The 19,693-nt window shown below is 38.4% G+C and overlaps 1 protein-coding gene across 5 annotated transcripts in view; it reads left to right on the top strand.

Moving 5' to 3' along the window:
• Positions 1–19,693, top strand: part of TMEM116 (transmembrane protein 116) — a 132,784-nt gene that overhangs the window by 88,004 nt on the left and 25,087 nt on the right. For 3 of the 5 annotated variants that reach the window (XM_060311083.1, XM_030860515.2, XM_060311082.1), the window contains exon 11: positions 392–972. The exons of the other annotated variants lie outside the window; for them this stretch is intronic. In XM_060311083.1, the coding sequence (XP_060167066.1) occupies positions 392–598 (207 nt within the window). In that variant the 3' untranslated portion in view covers positions 599–972. Of the gene's footprint in view, positions 1–391; positions 973–19,693 lie in introns of those variants that run through there. 5 annotated transcript variants of the gene reach the window in all.

Here is a 19,693-nt window from a genome sequence, read left to right as displayed (position 1 = left end):
GAGAGAGAGAAGTAAAGAAAAAACGGTTCTCTCTTTTCATCCTTTATCAGATTTAAGAAGGGTTTTTTGGGCTATCCGACTATGGTGATAGGGCAGTTTCTTCAAGCCTAACCTGGGAAATGGGGCAATAAGGAGGGCCATTGAAACGACTTCATTATCCTTATGTATATACTAAGAAATATGACTAACTCTCAGTCATCCATAACAAGGTATGGTGTGAAGAGTGAGTTCAGGAAGAGCTAGAAAAATATTTTTTAAAAACTGACACCAAATTTTGATTTTTGAGATAGAATAAATATAACAGTGATTTATAAATAAGAGGAATGGAAACTATTCCCCAAATCTCTGAAAATCTGAAGGATGGGCTCCATCACCCCTTCATCTCCTCCAGGCTCTAACAGCATCATCTCAGGGTCTGCTCAACTGTGGAGTATACAGCTGGACACAGTACAAGTTCTACCAACTAAAGCAAGAAGCTCGGCATGATGCAGACACCCAGACACCATTATTATGCTCACAGAAGAGATTCTATAGCAGAGGCCTAGATCCACTGGAGTCTACCATTGCTTTTGCTACTAGCACCTCCACCATTCTTTGAAACTGTAAAACTGGAACATCCAGAACTGGAATGATTCTACACTAATGGTTTGGGAGGAATGTTTGGGAAGAACATCTTAAGTCTTTTCTAACCATGCCTTAAACTACGCAAGTGAAAGGGAGTGTAGTGCCATGGTTAGTAGCTACTCTAGGTGAAGTGGGTGGGATCTAATCATTATTCTCTGATTCACAAGTAAAGTCACTATTCAGGGAGATGAAGCCACTTTCCACCTAAGAGATAGACTCATTATTTCAATAGATATTAGATTTGTCTAAGTCTCTTCTACAAAAAATAAATTCCAAGTTATTATTTATATAAAGTATTTCCAGGCTCTCTACTCCATGGTTGTGGGGGAAGTAGTGTGGCATGCAACAACTTTCTCAGATCTTCACATTGCTATTACTCTCCTTTTGGTTGTACAAAGTCCTGGGTTTACATTTTTTGAAGAGTTTTGGAAACTCAGAAGGAGCAAGGACAGAAGCTGCCAAAAAAAGTGATAGTAGGGGGCGCAGTGGTTAAGAATCTGCCTGCCAATGCAGGGGACACGGGTTCGAGCCCTGGCCGGGGAAGATCCCACATGCCGTGGAGCACCTAAGTGTGTGCGCCACAACTACTGAGCCTGCGCTCTAGAGCCCGCGAACCACAACTGCTGAAGCCCGCACTACCTAGAGCCCGTGCTCCGCAACAAGAGAAGCCACCTCAATGAGAAGCCTGTGCACCGCAAGAAGAGTAGCCCCCACTCGCCGCAACTAGAGAAAGCCCGCGTGCAGCAATGAAGACCCAACGCAGCCAAAATAAATTAATTAATTTTAAAAAAAGTGATAGTGGGATCCTCATACACACCACATCCTAGTCTCTTACATATTCCATGCCGTTCTAGGCCTTAGCAATAGGAACCTTCCTGCTCCATAAAATTAAGGCCAGTCTTTTGAAGTTACAGTGGATAATAAGATTTAAGAGAAATCAGGACTAAAACTCTGAATCAAAAACTTCTCAACTCTCATTTATAAGCAAAAACCCAAGGTAGGTTTCATAGTGCTTGGACGTAGAATTAGGTTGAACCATATGAACTTGCCTTTTTTGTAGGTGAAAATGGTCTAATATCAATTTTACATGGTTCAATCTGGCTGTAAGTGCTAAATATATATGTATTGAATAAATGAATGAACAGATGAATGAATGACTAACAAGTAGAATTTAACCTTTGGGGAAATAAAAGATTCCCACACTGAAGAGCCTCATTCATGGGTAGGGATGTTTAATGTTTCTTCCTCTTTAGTCACATAACAAGTGATGTTTGGTCTCTCCAGTTAAGTCATTAACAAGGCCAAACTGAGGCCAGGGCATCAGATACTATGATGCCAAAACAAAGGGGAAAGCCAAATGGACAAAAACTGGAATGACAATCAACTAAAACATCTGGAACTAATAATCAGATACTTTTCACCTGGTAAATTCCCTTCATCAGTGCAAGGCAAAATCCTTAAGATTAGAGGAAATTGACAGAGTAGATTATAATGGTGCATTAGACAGTATACTCTGAAAAGTAAGTTCCAGAGATCTTTCCAAAGGAGTTCTCAGTAGAAATGTTAGGGAGCTCAATAATAGTTCTTTAGGTTTTAGGCCATGAGCTTCAGCCTTACTATGGATGGTAACCTGACTTCATTATGTCAAGAACACATCTTGAGGCCTCCTAAGACGTATAACACAGATTACTGGGTAGCACAGAACAAGAAAGATTGCCTTACCTAGAGAGCTGCTTTAACTTCTTTTAATTTAAAAACTAATAAGAATTCAGCACATAGAAAGACAGATGGAAGCAAGATTCTCATTTCCGTAGACCTTGAGGGACACCAGAATTTAGGAGTCCAATTCTTAAAATGTCCTATTGGTATCACTTCATGTTTGACTTTATTACCAGAAAGAAGATAATTATCAAATATATGTCAGGTTTGTTCATCTTGCTTCTCTGATGAATTTTTTGCATTGACACTGGTCTTAGATATTCTATAGATGTAGGCAAATAAAAAGATAGTAGGAATGGAAAATAATAAAATGGTAGGCAAGATTGGGATTATCAACTCTTCGTCATGCTGAGAGTAGGAGGGCCACTATTCAAACTATGTAACCCTTGAATTCACATGTAGGAGGGGCATAGACATAGATACAGTGGCAGTTCTTAAAATTTCTGCAAATACCCCTCCCATGACTTCATGACTTGTCCAGTTTACGGTCATAGTGGAGTACAGTTGTATCTATGCAGCTTTGATTAATACAGATCTTCCTTGAACCATATGTTGTATCATCCTTCACCTCCTCCTCATCAGCCCAGTCTGTAGCTTCAAAAAATCTCTGCACCCCAATACCATGTGTTCTGCATGGGGAACTGGGTGTTTGATGTTTTTCAATGCATGGGAGCCTTTGGATGTTTTCTCATAGCAGCCTCCCACTTTTTACATCTCTGGCCTTGCACTTGCTGAAGACTTTAAATATCCCTTTAGATTCACTGCCACAGTTTCCAAACCTGTCTCCCTTGGTATTCATTAATGTTAGCAACTTTCCTGGGCAACCTTTGTGCCCCTTTCAAAGATTTTAACACACAAATTCTCCAGGCTTCAACCCTGGCCTTGGCAACAATAACCTTGTTCCTTGCAAGGAGTGCCATCTTGCTTGTAGGTGTCCGTGTGGCAGCACTTGGGGGTGCCATTACAGTATTCTGGGAGGTCACACTTATCCACGCTGAGGTGGCAAGTTGTGGTTGCTTTTAGAGATTTGTGGTTTTTGCTGCAAGATCCAAATGCATAATTTAAACCCTTCCTCAGCTGGCATGAGGGCAGACAACAGTGATCCTTTTGACAGTCAAGAACACTGCCGTAGTCAAATTCTTCTCCTTTGTCTAATATCTTATTCCCACAATATGGCTTTCAAAAAGAGCTTTGGAGCTCAGTTCTATTAAATAGGCAGCCCTCTCTGTGCTTATGCAACAGCTGGTGGAAATAGTGGAAGCTGCAGTTGCTGAAGCCCATATCTACAGTAATAAATTCATGCGTAGTACAGAGGTGCTGGCCATGGAACTTGCAGGCCACGTGGTCACGCTTCATTCCCAAGTCATGGCCAACCTCATGAGCTATGAAAGCTGTGAAATGTGGTGTATCTTCATGAAAGAAAGATTCAGCAATGGTTTCATTCTTGGCAATGCAGGTAACCACTGAGAAATGCATGGCCCTCATACTTCCCAAGAATTTGGCCAATAATCACATGAGCAGCATCATGTTTCACCCCTCTCAAGAGATTCCGGCCTTTCCAGTGTATAAAATTTTGAAGTGTTTCCTGCAAATTCAGGAAGATTTGCACAAGGGTTTTCTCTATCCATATCCCTAACCCAGTAAGCACCACTTTCATGTTATATCCTTCGTGTACCTATTGACCAGAGCATGGACATCTATTAACATCTTTGTGGTCTTGGTAACATTATTATTCCACATTTGGAATCACTTATTGTCAACCACAATCAACTTGTACATACTTGGGAAGTGGCCACATATAGGACATAGGAACTGAGGAAGGTTCTATTTTGCTCTGAAATTGTGAAGTGCTTAAGAGCTCCTCTTGCTTATCTCCACGGATTACACAAGACTCACCTGATTTTAAAGATATGCTGTAAACCATATATGCTCAATATATATAGGCTTGATACCAAAGACAGTGCCATCTAAGGTCAGGATTCCCTTTTGCCCTGAGCAAGTGCTGATTGTCACAAAAGAATCCAGGTCGTCCTCTGAATACTCAGTCATCCTGAATAAAAGCAAGACTAGTTCCCCTTTTTTTTTTTTTTTTTTTTTAGTTTCCCATTTTGATGTGTATAAACAGGGAACTTCTTGACAAATAATTCTTTCTTTTGCTTCAACTTAATAGTATGCCATTTTTCTTGTTTGAGCAGGACATTGGACACCTTTTCTGCTTTTTCTTCTAGTTCTCTGAACATCATCAGGTTCCTAGGGAAGACTATTTCCTAATAAAGAGATTCCCACTACAGTGCATCCCTGGAAGAATAGTCAGAATTACCAATAAAGTGACATGCAGCTTAATATGGGAAGGGCCCTTTCTCAAATGCCCTAAGCGGCATTCCTTGAAGAAACATCACTCCAAACCTTATCCATGACCACTTGATTTCATAGAAGACAAGACAGGGGGCAGGCAAAGTAACTAACTGGGGTTGTCATTGTCATGGCCCAAGTGAAACAGCAAATGATCCCAGACCTCTGTCTGTGAGTTGACTTCCCTTGGACCCAAGTCTTTGTCAGTGACACAGTTGTTTGGCCAAAGATCAAAGCTATGCTGCCTGCCAGAAGGATAGCTGCTCCCACCCTCAGAGTATTACATGATGACACCTACCTTTTGACTATGTCTCTTCCTACTCCTCTTGAGCTCTCTCTCTTCTGGAGTGTCCTTACTTTGCAACCACCCTCAAAGAACAACAGTTTTAGTGCTCCTTAGCTGAGCTCCTGCTGTCTTCATAGAGGAGTATACCAAGGAGAGGAAACTTTCAGAGGTCCAGTCAGTACAACGATCCAGGATCAGGCCCCAAGAAAAGAAAATATATAACCTCTTCCCTTAGTCCCAGTTCCCATGGAACAGCCTTCCCTTCCTGTCATCCAGTACTCTTTTGAGTCATTGAAACTTAACTTCCAGAGCAGAGGTTTGTGGATTTCTGGGTAGGTCACAGGCCTCTGCTGTTTAATGCCTTTTGCACCATTCCCTACTCTGTACCATACAGCCCATTTCAAACATCCAATCCTTTTCCTTTTTTAAAAAAAAATTATTCACAATATGTTTGTTTAGTTGCTCAATCCTAGGATACATGTAAAGTATTTTTAGAGTAACTAACCCATGCCTCTGTGAAAAGCAAATATATGAACTGGAGAACAGTGTTTATTGGGTTGGCCAAAAGGTTCGTTCAGATTTTTCTGTAAGATGGCTCTAGTAGTGCTTAGTTGTCTCTAACTTCATTTGAAACAATTTTGGTAGATTGTATCATGATAGCTGTCATATCAGCATGCATTTTAAAAAATCTTATCAAAATTGGTGAATTTTTGCGTAGCCATTTTAATATTGAAGATGTAAGAAAAAAACCAACATTTTCGGCATATTATGCTTTATTATTTCAAGAAAGGTAAAAACACAACTGAAATGCAAAAAAAGATTTGTGCAGTGTATGTAGAAGGTGCTGTGACTGATTGAATGTGTTAGAAGTGGTTTGCAAAGTTTCGTGCTGGAGATTTTTTGCTGGACGATGCTCCATGGTCGGGTAGACTAGTTGAAGTTGTTAGTGATCAAATTGAGATATTAGGGACTTCCCTGGTGGTCCAGTGGCTAACACTCCGTGCTCCCAATGCTGGGGGCCTGGGTCCGATCCCTGGTCAGGGAACTAGATCCCACATGCTGCAACTAAAAGTTTGCATGCCTCAACTAAAGATCCCGCATGCTGCAATGAAGATCCTGCGTGCTGCAACTAAGACCTAGCACAGCCAAATAAATTAATTAATTAAAATATTTTTTAAAAATCGAGGCGTTAATTGAGAACAATCAAAGTTATACCATGGGAGATAGCCGACATACTCCTAATATCCAAATCAAGCGTTGAAAATCATCTGCACCAGCTTGGTTATGTTATTCACGTTGAGGTTTGGGTTCCACAGAAGTTAAGTGAAGAAAATCTTCTTGACCGTATTTTGCATGCAATTCTTTACTTAAACATAATGAAAATGTTCTGTTTTTAAAACAAATTGTGACGGGTGATGAAAAGTGCATACCGTACAATAATGTGGAGTTGAAGAGATCGTGGGGCAAGTGAAATGAACCACCACCAACCACACCAAAGGCCAGGCTTCATCCAAAGAAGGTGATGATGTGTATATGGTGGGATTGGAAGGGAGTTCTCTATTATGAGCTCCTTCCAGAAAACCAAACGTTTAATTCCAACAAGTACTGCTCCCAATTAGACCACCTGAAAGCAGCACCTGATGGAAAACATCTGGAATTAGTCAACAGAAAAACGCACAATCTTCCATTAGGATAATGCAAGACTGCATGTTTCTTTGATGACCAGACAAAAACTGTTGCAGCTTGGCTGGGAAGTTCTGATTCATCTGCCATACTCACCAGACATTGCACCTTCGGATTTCCATTTATTTCGGTCTTTACAAAATTCTCTTAATGGAAAAAATTTCAATTCCCTGGAAGACTGTAAAAGGCACCTGGAACAGTTCATTGCTCAAAAAGATTAAAAAGGTTGGGGAAGATGGAATTATGAAGTTGCCTGAAAAATGGCAGAAGGTAGTGGAACAAAATGGTGAATACGTTGTTCAATAAAGTTCTTGGTGAAAAGGAAAAATGTGTCTTTTATTTTTACTTAAAAACCAAAGGAACTTTTTGGTCAACCCAATATGTTCAGTTCTTTTTATCTTTAGCCTTACAGTATGAGGTTGCAATAATGTTTCCCAAAATTATTTAGATTGGTACTTTTCTATCCAGACCTATTCAGTATGGTCATGTTATTCATTTTTAATTCAGTTAGGGTCATATGTTACTGTTTGTATTTCATTCTGGTTTGCCCCCACATTTGGGATGTTGCTGATGATTTGGAGGGAAATGTATGTGAAATGTTTCCATGATTCTAAAAGTCAGTACTATACAAAAACGTGTATTCAAAGCCTTTAACCTGTTCCCATGTCCTTATTCTTTCCACCCACTTCTCATTCATCAGTCTCAATAGTACTTGGTTTATTTTTCCTGTATTTCTTTCTGCACAAATAAGCAGATACATTTCCTTGTATCCCCTTTTTTCTTATGTAAATGTAGCATAATATTTTCCACTTCCTTTCTAAACTTAAAGATACATCCTGTAAATCACTCCATATCAGTTTATAGAAATATTCCTCATTCTCTTTTTTATAGCTACATAGTAGTTTTATAGATGTACCATAATTTATTCAATCACTCTCCTATGTATGGGTTTTTGCATTGTTTATATTATTTTGAAATTATACACTATCATCAGCAAATAATATTGCACATATATATTTTTGTGGAGGAAAATTCCTAGAAATGAGAAGGTAGTGTTCATGCTAATTGCATATGTAGCTTTGTTTGATATTGCCAAATTCCCCTTCAGAAGGTTTTTGCCAGTTTTCATTTCCACTGGCAGTGTATCAGAGTGCCTGTTTCCCCAAAGTCTAAGCAACAGAGTATATTGCCATGCCATACGTTTTAATTTTCACCAGACTGATAGGTGATAAGTAGCAGGTCGATATTGTTTAATTTGTATTTTTCTGATTTTGAGTGAATTTGAAATGTTTTAATATGTTTAAAGGCCATTTTTATATCTTTTAACAATTGTCAGTTAATGTCTTTTCCCCTTTTTCTATCAAGCTCTTGGCATTTTTTTCTTCTCAACTTTCTCCCCCTAGCTTTACTGTGGTATAATTCACAAATAAAATTTTATATATTTAAAGTGTACAATATGATGATTTGATATATATGTACACAGTGTGAAATATTTATTTATTGTGAATATATGTTTTCTAAAAGGCAAAAAAACTAGAATAGTTAAAATAATTTTGGGAATGAGTAACGTGGGAGGGACCACTCTACTGAGTTTCAAGACTGTGTAGTGTTGGTGATGGGATAGACACATAGATCAATGGAACAGAATAGAGAATTCAGAAATAGAGAACCCACACATGTATGTTCATCTGATTTTTGACAAAAGGGGAAAAGCAATTCTGTGGAGGAAGGAGCATCTTTTCAACAAATTGTGCTGGAAAATTGGATATACATAGACAAAAAAGAGGAACCTCAACCTAAACCTAACACTTCATACAAAAATCACCTCAGGGGCTTCCCTGGTGGCGCAGTGATTGAGAGTCTGCCTGCCGATGCAGGGGACACGGGTTCGTGTCCCGGTCCGGGAAGATCCAGATGCCATGGAGCGGCTAGGCCCGTGAGCCATGGCCGCTGAGCCTGCGCGTCTGGAGCCTGTGCTCCGCAACGGGAGAGGCCACAACAGTGAGAGGCCCACGTACTACAAAAAAAAAAAAAAATCACCTCAAATGGATCATAGATATAAATGTAAAATATAAAACTTTTTAGAAGGAAACATAGAATATCTTCAGGATCTAAGACTTGGTGAAGAATTCTTAAACATGGTACCAAAAAGCATGATCCATTAAAAAAAATCCATAAATTGGACCTCATCAAAAGTAAAAGCTCTTGTCAAGAACCTTAGCTTGAGACAGAGACAAGATGGCAGAGTAGAAGGATGTGAGCTCACTGTTTCTTATGAAAACACCAAAATCACAACTAACTGCTGAACAACTACTGACAAAAAAAAAAAAAAAAGTGCTGGAACCTAACAAAAAAGATCCCCTACACCCAAAGACAAAGAAGAAGCCACAGTGAGATGGTAGGATAGGGTGCAATCATGATAAAATCATATCCCATACCTGCCAGGTGGGCAACCCACAAACTGGAAAATAATTATACCACAGAAGTTCTCCCACAGGAGTGAAAGTACTGAGCCCCACGTCTGGCTTCCCAGCCTGGGGGTCTGGCAATGGGAGGAGGAGGTCCCAGAGAATCTGGCTTTGAAGGCCAGCAGGGCTTGATCACTGGAATTCCACAGGACTGGGGGAAACAGAAACTCTACTCTTGGAGCATGCACACAAGGTCTCATGTGCACCAGGACCCAGGGAAAAAGCAGGGACCTCGTAAGAGACTGGGCCAGGCCTACTAGACTGGGCTAGTATTGGAGGGTCTCCTGTGGAGGCAGTGGGGAGCTGTGGCTCATTGCAGGAACAGAGACACTGGTGGCAGCAGATCTGGGAAGTACTCATTAGCATGAGCCCTCCTGGAGGCCACCATTTTCTTAAGACCTGGCCCCACCCCCACAGCCTGCAGACTCCAGTGCTGGGACATCTCAGGCCAAACAACCAACAGGGTGGAAACAGCCCCACCCATCAGCCAACAGGCTGCTTAAAGTCTTCGTGAGTCCATAGCCCTCTAGACACAACCCTTGGCACAGCTCTACCCATCAGAGGGACAAGACCCAGCTCCACCCATTAGTGGGCAGGAACCAGTCCCTTCTACCAGGAAGCCTGTGCAAGCCTCTTAGACAGCCTCATCCACCAGGAGGCAGACAGCAGAAGCAAGAAGAACTACAACCCTGCAGCCTGTAGAATGAAACCACAATTGCAGAAAGTAAGACAAAATGAGACGGCAGAGGATTATGTACCAGATGAAGGAAGAAGATAAAACCCCCAAAGAAGAACAACTAAATGAAGTGGAGGTAGGCAATCTGCCCAAAAAAGAATTCAGAATAATGATAGTAAAGATGATCCAAGATCTTGGAAAACAGAATGGAGGCACAGACCGAGAAGATACAAGAAATGTTTAATAAAGACCTGGTAGAACTAAAGAACAAAGAGATGAAGAATACAATAACTGAAATGAAAAATACACTAGAAGGAATCAATAACAGAATAAGTGAGGCAGAAGAATGGATAAATGACCTGGAAGACAGAATGGCGGAAATCATTGCCGCAGAACAAAATAAAGAAAAAAGAATGACTCGAAATGAAGACAGTCTAAGAGACCTCTGGGACAACGTCAGATGCACCAACATTCACATACTAGGAGTCCCAGAAGGAGAACAGAGAGAGAGAAAGGACCTGAGGAAATATTGGAAGAGATAATAGCTGAAAACTTCCCTAACATGAGAAGAGAAACAGTCACCCAAGCCCAGGAAGTACACAGAGTCCCAGGCAGTATAAACCCAAGGAAGAACATGCCAAGACACACAGTAATCAAATTGGCAGAAATTAAAGACAGCTCCTCCCCTTGGCTTAGCACAAAGCAAGCATATAAAAAACACAGATGCCTGCTGCTTCCTGGGGAGAGAAAGAGTTGGTAGAGGCCCCTAGAATCTCTGGCCAGAGTTATTGGTTGAGGTCTTCTCCTGTATGAGGCCAGTCTATGAAGATTGAAAGAGGTGCCTGGTTTGTCTGATACACAGACTCCAACACAGAAAGTCAAAGATATGAAGAATTAGGCAAAGGTGTTCCACATTAAAGGAACAAGATAAATCTCCAGAAACTGACCCTAGTGTAATGAACGTGTATTATTTACCTGATAGAGAATCCAAAAATACTGTTTTAAAAATGTTCACTGAAGTCAAGAGAACAATGCATGAACAAGGTGAGAATTTCAACACAGAGATAGAAGATATTAAAAACTACCAGACAGAAGTCATGGAGCTGAAGAACACAATAATTGAACTGAAAAACAATTCACTAGAAGGGTTCAACATTAGACTAGATCAACCAGAAGAAAGGATCAGTGAACTTTGGAAATAATGCAGTCAGAGGAGAAAACAGAAAGAAAGAATGAAAAACAGTGAAGAAAGCTTAAGGGACTTTCAGGATATCATCAAGCCAACCATTATAGGAGTCCCAGTCGGAAGAGAGAAAAAAAGACCAGAAAGCATATTCAAAAAATTGACTGAAAACTTCCCAGATATAGAGAAGCAAGTGGACATACAGATCCACAAACTCTAGAGATCACCAAGCAAGATGAATCTAAAGATAATCCACACTGAGGTGCATATAATCAAATTGTCAAAAGTCAAAGACAGAGAATTTTGAAAGAGGCTAGAGAAAAGTGACTTGTAACATACAAAGAAACATCCAAAAGACTCTCAGTGTTTTTTCCAGCAGAAACCTTGCAGGCCAGAAAGGAGTGGCATGATATCAAAGAGATATTAGCATTCCCTTGTTCATTGCAGCCAAGATTCACAATAACCAGATGTTAAGATGTGGAAACAGCCTAAATGTTCATCAACAGATACAGAAAATGTGATATACATATGATACTATTCAGCCTTAAGAAATAAGGATATCTTGCAACATGTGACGACATGGATGAACCTTGAGGACATTATACCGAGTAAAATAGACCAGTCACAGAAATACAAATACCTCATTATTCTACTTATGTGAGGTATCTAAATTAGTCAAATTCATAGAATCAAAGAGTTGAATGATGGTTGCCACAGGCTGGGGTATGGGGAAATGGGGATTTACCAATCAATGACATCAAGTCTCAGTTAAGCAAGATGAATAATTTCTAGGTCTCTGCTGTACAACATTGTACCTAGAGTCAACAATACTGTGTTGTGGGTGGGAATGAATTGGGAGATTAGAATTGACATATATATACTAATATGTATAAAATAGATAACTAATGAGACCCTGCTGTATAGCACAGAGAACTCCACTTCGCTGTATAGTAGAAACTAACACAACATTGCAAAACAACTATACCCCAATTAAAAAAAAATACTGTGTTGTACACTTAAATTTTTGTTAAAAATTGTTGCGTTCTTACCACAGTACAAAAATGAATGTTAGAAATGTATAATATGGGTACAGAGGATTTTAAATTATACAAAACTATTTGTGCAACTCTATCATCGCTAAATTTTAAAATCCAAAGGAAAATATGAAAAATTCTTTATGGAGGTAATATAATTTTTTTAAATGTATTTATTTATTTTTGGCTGCGTTGGGTCTTCGTTGCTGCACGTGGGCTTTCTCTAGTTGTGGCGAGCGGGGGCTACTCTTCATTGCGGTGTGCGGGCTTCTCATTGTGATGGCTTTTCTTGTTGTGGAGCACGGGCTCTAGGCACACAGGCTTCAGTAGTTGTGGCTTGTGGGCTCTAGAGCGCAGGCTCAGTAGTTGTGGCTCATAGGCTTAGTTGCTCCGCGACATGTGGGATCTTCCCGGACCAGGGCTCAAACCCGTGTCCCCTGCATTGGCAGGCGGATTCTTAACCACTGCGCCACCAGGGAAGCCTGGAGGTAATATAATCTTAATTCCCTAACTTGATAAAGATGGCATTTTTTAAAACTCCAAAATAAATTTCACTTTTTCTGAATGTAGATTAAAATAATTTTAAAAGATATATTAGAAATGGAACCTTGTAGTATATTCAAGGAAAACACCATGCTCAAAAAGAATTTATGCCAGAAACATAAGCATGAGTTTAGCATTAAGAAATGTATCATCATAATTCATCACACAAAAAAGTTAAAGGAGAAATAAATATAAACATATGAATGCATGCCAAAAAGTTGTTAAAATTCACTGGCTATTCCTATTTTAAAACTTTAATGGGAAAACAAAGATACTACATAAACATGGTAAAGACCACTTACCAAAATGTAATGCCAAATAACATATTAATTAGTGAAACGATGGAAGTGTTTCCAGTTAAAATCTCTTCCCTTTGCCTTTTCGTCCTGGACAATTTGAATTCTACTAACAGCAGATTCTCCCCAGCATAAGACTTTGTCCTAGAAGACTTTGTCCTTTAATTTTTTTTTTTTTTTTTTTGCGGTATGCGGGCCTCTCACTGTTGTGGCCTCTCCCGTTGCAGAGCACAGGCTCCGGACGCGCAGGCTCAGCGGCCATGGCTCACGGGCCCAGCCGCTCCGCGGCATGTGGGATCTTCCGGGACCGGGGCACGAACCCGTGTCCCCTGCATCGGCAGGTGGACTCTCAACCACTGCGCCACCAGGGAAGCCCTTGTCCTTTAATTTTTAAAGTTGTAGGCCTCAGACTTCTCTGGCCCCTTCACCCCTTACAATCGACCCCTTGCATTCTCCCCAAAATTGAAGTGTCAGAAACTTCAGTTTCAGGTGCTTTTTTTCAAATTGGCTCACTATGCTTTCCAGCGAGTATCTGTTGGATATTCGGTTTTATCCTGTTCTCAGGTCCAATAGGCATCCCATTACTTCTCTCTGCTTTCTCCATGACAGGTACTATTTACCACTTGGGTCTTGGAGTTATTGGTAGTTTGCCCTTATACACCATACCTTGGGGTTTGTAAGATGACTTATCACCTTTTTTTGTTGTTGCTTGTAGGGTTTGATTTTTTACCATCATAGTGCTTTGTCTGTTTTTATGGGGTGACTTGAGGAGAGTTTTAAAAATTGCACTGCTGCTGCCACCTTCTGAAAATGTCTCTTCCTTATATTTAAATTTGTTTTGTAGCCTTTAAGAAATTGAATGCTACATCCTATGGTAAATCAATTTTTTTCATGGACTGTGATATGGAACCTTACTACAAGGTTTTTTTTTGTTTTTTTTTTTTAACATAGAAACCCGAATTCAAGACTCAGTTTGTTTATTTGCAAATTTTTTTATTTTTGTCATTTACTCTCTTTGGGCATCAGCTTCTTCGTTTGTAAAGTGGAAATAATATCTATATGAGCTTTTCTGATGATTCAATAATATTTGTAAAAATGCTTTGTAAAATAAAAAGTGCTACACAGGCACAGGATATTATTATCAACTTCCTTCACATATTCCCTTTTGACTGAGAACTTTCCTAGGATTTCCCCTTTCCCATGAATTTTTTCCCAGTTTTATTTATTTATTTGCTTATTTATTTATTTTTATTGAAGTATACTTTATTTACAATGTGTTAGTTTCTGGTGTACAGCATAGTGATTCAGTTATACATATATATATACCTGTTCTTCAGTTATACATATATATACCTATTCTTCAGTTATACATATATATACCTATATACATATATACACCTTATTCATTTCCATTATGGTTTATTACAGGATATTGGATGTAGTTTACTGTGCTATACATTAGGACCTTGTGTTTATCTATTTTGTATATAGTGGTTTGTATCTGCTAATCCAAACTCCTAATCCCTCTCCTACCCACTTTCCCCTTTGGTTACCATAAGTTTGTTTTCTATGTGTGTCAGTCCATTTCTGTTTCATAAATAAGTTCATTTTGTGTCATATTTTAGATTCCGCATATAAGTGATATCCTATGGTATTTGTTTTTCTCTTTCTGGCTTACTTCACTTAGTATGATAACCTCTAGGCCCACCCATGTTGCTGCCAATGGCATTATTTTATTCTTTTTTATGACTGAGGTAGTATTCCATTGTATATCTATACCACATCTTCTTTATCCATTCATGAACATCCATTTATGTTCATGTTGCTGGACATTTAGGTTGCTTCCATGTCTTGGCTATTGTTGCTGTGAACATTCAGGTGCATGTATATTTTTGAATTAGAGTTTTGTCCAGATATATGCCTGGGAGTGGGATTGCTGATCATATGGCAACTCTATTTTTAGTTTTTTAAGGAATCACCATACTGTTTTCCATAGTGGCTGCACCAATGTACATTCCCACCAACAGTGTAGGAGGGTTCCCTTTTCTCCACACCCTCTCTGGTATTTATTATTTGTAGAATTTTTAATGATGGCCATTCTGACCACTGTGAGGTGGTACCTCATTGTAGTTTTGATTTGCATTACTCTAATAATTAGCGATGTTGAGCATCTTTTCATGTGCCTGTTGGCTATCTGTATGTCTTATTTGGAGAAATGTCTATTTAGCTTTTCTGCCGATTTTTTGATTGGGTTGTTTGGTTTTTTGTTATTGAATTGTATGAGCTGTTTATGTGTTTTAGAAATTAAGCCCTTGTCAGTTGCATCATTTGCTAATATTTTCTCCCAGTCCGTAGGTTGTTTTTTTGTTTTGTTGATCATGTCCTTTGTTGTGCAAAAGCTTTTAAGTTTGATTAGGTTCCATTTGTTTATTTTTGCTTTTATTTCTATTGCCTTGGGAGACTGGCCTAAGAAAACATTGCTATGATTTATGTCAGAGAATGTTTTGTCTATGTTCTCTTCTAGGAGTTTTATGGTGTCATGTCTGATATTTACATCTTTAAGCCATTTTGAGTCTATTTTTGGGTATGTTCTAACTTCATTGATTTACATGCTCTGTCCAGCTTTCCCAACAGCACTTGCTGAAGAGTCTGTCTTTTCAGGACACATTTTTAAACTGCAGCCTAATTGACCTTACAAGTTTGGGGTGATGACTGTAATTGTTTTAAAGTATCCTATAATGCCCAACATACTCATTTAACATTAATATTTTGGTATGTACTGGAAGTTCTCTTACCCTTCACTTACCTACTCATTTCATTAACTGATGTTCTCCATTCTTTCTGTAAAACAAAGTGACCTACTCATTTCATTAACTGATGTTCTCCTTTCTTTCTCTAAAACAAAGTGACAGTCACAACTCACTGGACATTTAGCATTAGTAGGCTATACTTTAATATCTACTTTCCTTACATATCTGCTTCCACCAAGTACCAAGATATGTTTATTTCCAAACCTATTTGTGCCAGTTATACTTATGACTATGGTACCTATGACTATAGTACCCAATTAAATATTACATAAAGTGTTAAGATGTGACTGTAAAGAGAAAACGTTTTTGCATTGAGTCAAATGATTTGGAAAAGCTACTTGAAAATATATGTTATAGCATTAGATGTGAACACGACAACTGTAAATGGCAGAGAGGCTCTTTTAAAAAAAATCACGAATCATTCTCTATTTACATTTTACTTCCATTAATGAACCAAACAGAAATAAAGGTTCTTACCTACCACATCAAACAATAGTCCAATAGATGAATATTCAAGTTGTTTAAAGTATGTTCATATTAATTTTTAGAATCCCATTTAGTTAAGCTTTTTGGTTAATCACCTACATAAATACTGTTGATCACTCCTTGAAACACTTTTGCACTTGGCTTTCCAGACGTGACCCTCTCCTGTTTCTTATTTTACCTCCAGTATGGCTCCTCCATACAAAGTCCCAGGGCTTGTACTCTCAACCCTTTGCTGGAGCAAAGTTTTTTTTAAATTGAAGAAGATTGTAGCAAAGTTCTTACTATATCATCAGGAATATTTAACCCACCATGGAGGTCCAGGGAATTAGCCAGGCATGAAATCCTTTGCAGAAATGACAATGCCTTTCCCCAAATATCTTGATGCTATTTATTTGAATTACATCAAATACAGTAAGCATTTATAATGCCCAAGATCCCACCAGAGCACTTTCTTTGAGGAGCTTATATATAAATGGACCCATCTTCAAGACATAATGAGTTAAAAAAAAAGCATGGTACTATTTATGTTATACTTACATACATGAAACAATACTATATATTTTCTTTCTACCTTAAGAGAAGGTCTAGAAACAAATACACTAAACTGATAATAATGGTTCCCAATGAGGAGGATTAGGAAGTGATTAGGACTACTGATAAAAGGGAACTTTAGCCTTATATTTAATATTTTTACTTTTATAATTTTTTTTTTTTTTTTGGTACACACCACGCAGCTTGCGGGATCTTAGTTCCCCAACCAGGGATCGAACACGTGCCCCTTGCAGTGGAAGTGTGGAGTACTAACCACTGGACCACCAGGGAATTCCCTAATTTTTTTACTTTTAAAAATAGCTTTATTGATGTCTAATTAAGCTACTACAAAATTCACCCTTTTAAAGCTCACAATTCAAAAGTTTTTAGAATAAATATTGTGCAACTATCACTACAATTTAATTTTAGAACATTTTTATCACTCCAGAAAGAAACTTGTTCTGGTTAGCAGTCCCTCCTCACTTTCCCCCTCAGCTTCTTCCACCCCAGCTTTCTGTTTCTGTGGATTTGCCTATTCTGGACATTTAACATAGATAGAATGATATAATATGTGACCTTATGTGACTAGCTTTTTTCACTTAGCATAATGTTTTCAAGATTCATCCATACTGTAGCATGTATCAATACTACTTTCCTTTTTATTGCTGAATAATGGTCTGTTGTATAGCTATACAACATTTTATTTATCCATTCTTCAGCTGATAGACATTTACATAGTTTCCACTTTGGGGATGAATAGTGATGCTCTGAACGTTTGTGTACAAATTTTTGTATGGGTGTATGTTTTCATATTTTTTGGATATATATGTTTATAGGAGTGGAGTTGCTAGGTCATATGGTAACTCTATGTTTAGCATTTTGTGGAACTGCCAAACTTTGTTCCAACGTGGTTGCACCATTTTTAAATTCCCACCAATGATATGTAGAAGTTCCAGTTTTTCCACATCCAGAATCTGTGTTTTTATCTTCAGCATCTAGTGCAGTTCCTGGCATATAAATGTTGCTTGAATGTGAAAGCTTGAATGAAAGAATGAATCAATGAAAAAGTGAACAAATGTGTTGAGGTCAGATTTCATATTTAATAGCAATTCACAGTAAAGATATTGACCATTAGTTTCTCAATTTTAATCTTTTTTTAATTATTTTTTTATTTTTTAATTTATTTTATTTTTGTCTGTGTTGGGTCTTCGGTGCTGCACGTGGGCTTTCTCTAGTTGCAGCGAGCGGGGGCTACTCTTCGTTGCGGTGCACGGGCTTCTCTTTGCGGTGGCTTCTCTTGTTGCAGAGCACAGGCTCTAGGGGCACAGACTCAGTAGTTGTGGCTTGTGGGCTCTAGAGCGCAGGCTCAGTAGTTGTGCCGCACGAGCTTAGTTGCTCCGCAGCATGTGGGATCTTCCCAGACCAGGGATTGAACCCGTGTCCCGTGCATTGGCAGGCAGATTCTTAATCACTGCACCGCCAGGGAAGTCCCTCAATTTTAATCCTGGTTCATAATTCTAGGGTAAGTCAAGGTCCATGGATTTATCGCCTACATTTGATCAATTGACCATTATTTGGTGTTATGAACTTACATTATTCTATTAATGAACTCACAGTTAGTCCTATACATATCACAACCAGTTGGGTTCATATAATATTGTTTTGTCTACAAAGACAGGTAGATTATAAATTCCTTGGATTCAGGGAACATGGTTTATAATTTCTTTGTATTACTAGAAATAATTGTGGTGATATGCTCGTAAGTGTTTGACAATTGGTACTCAAATTTGTATGATTTACCTATTTCTGTGCTGTAAATACTCCCACCACCATGGCCAATTTCAAGCTACCAGTATGATGTCACTGAACACAGAATTGGTAAGATATGCTACAGTGAGCTCTCACCAGCAATATTAACTTGCTCCAGCACATCACTAATACCAAAAAGAAAACTGACAATGAAATCAAATGACCTAAAATTCCAGTCCTGACTCTGCTACTAATTAACTATGTGACATTGCCAAACAGTTCTCCTTTCTGAGCCTCATATATAAAATTGAGCTATTTCTATTAACCTCAAAGACATTTGTGTTATTAATAAGAAAAGACAGTATTGTACAGCACAAGGAATATAGCCAATATTTTATAATAACTGTAAATGGAGTATAACCTTTAAAAATTGTGAATCACTATACTGTCTACCTGTAACATATAGCATTGTACATAAACTATACTTCAATTGAAAAAAAAAAAGAAAAGACATGAGAAAGTACCAGTTTGGGACATCTAATGGATGGTCAGGTATGAATGTGAATAGCTCAACCGTGGAGCTGGGTCCCGATAAGAGACTTATTAGTCAATACTTGTTGACCACTAAACTCTAGGCAAAACCACATACGCTGAGGCTAACTCAGCTCCTTACTTTCCTTCTCTGAAGATCCTTCTGCCCACTCTACCAGTTCCCTCTTCTTCTATAAGTTCCTGACAGGTTTTTTTCCCATAAATATTCATTTAAGAAGATAAGTATTACAAAAAAGAAGACAGTTTGATCTAGTTAAATGTAGGTGGAATTTTTGGAAAGCATAAACTGAGTCCTCATTTCAGGGTAGACCCTAGTTAGAAATTTCTGGGATTTATAACTTGTTACAACTTGTGGAGAATTAAGAGGATGTAGGATGGGCAGGAAATACCCTATAAAGACCTAATTTGTTAATATGATATGCAACAAAGGAAAACAATAGTAACCTGGACAAATATTTATTGACTTTATTTTGTTCTGAGCAGAAGTCTAAAAGTTTTACATATTAGTAATCCACACGATAACACTGCAGGGTATTTATGATTTATCCAGTTTTATGGTTGAAAAAAACTGATGTTCATAGGGTAAAATTAAGTTATCCAAACTCACTGCTAAGAAAGATGAGTAGAGATTCAAACCTAAATCACTATGACTTCAAAACCCAAATGATTTAGCCAACCTCTCAAAATAGCCCTAGAGTTGG

This window comes from Globicephala melas, chromosome 13 (genome assembly GCF_963455315.2).
Source record: "Globicephala melas chromosome 13, mGloMel1.2, whole genome shotgun sequence".
Classification (NCBI taxonomy): Eukaryota; Metazoa; Chordata; class Mammalia; order Artiodactyla; family Delphinidae; genus Globicephala; species Globicephala melas.
This window is presented reverse-complemented; position numbering and strand designations above follow the sequence as displayed.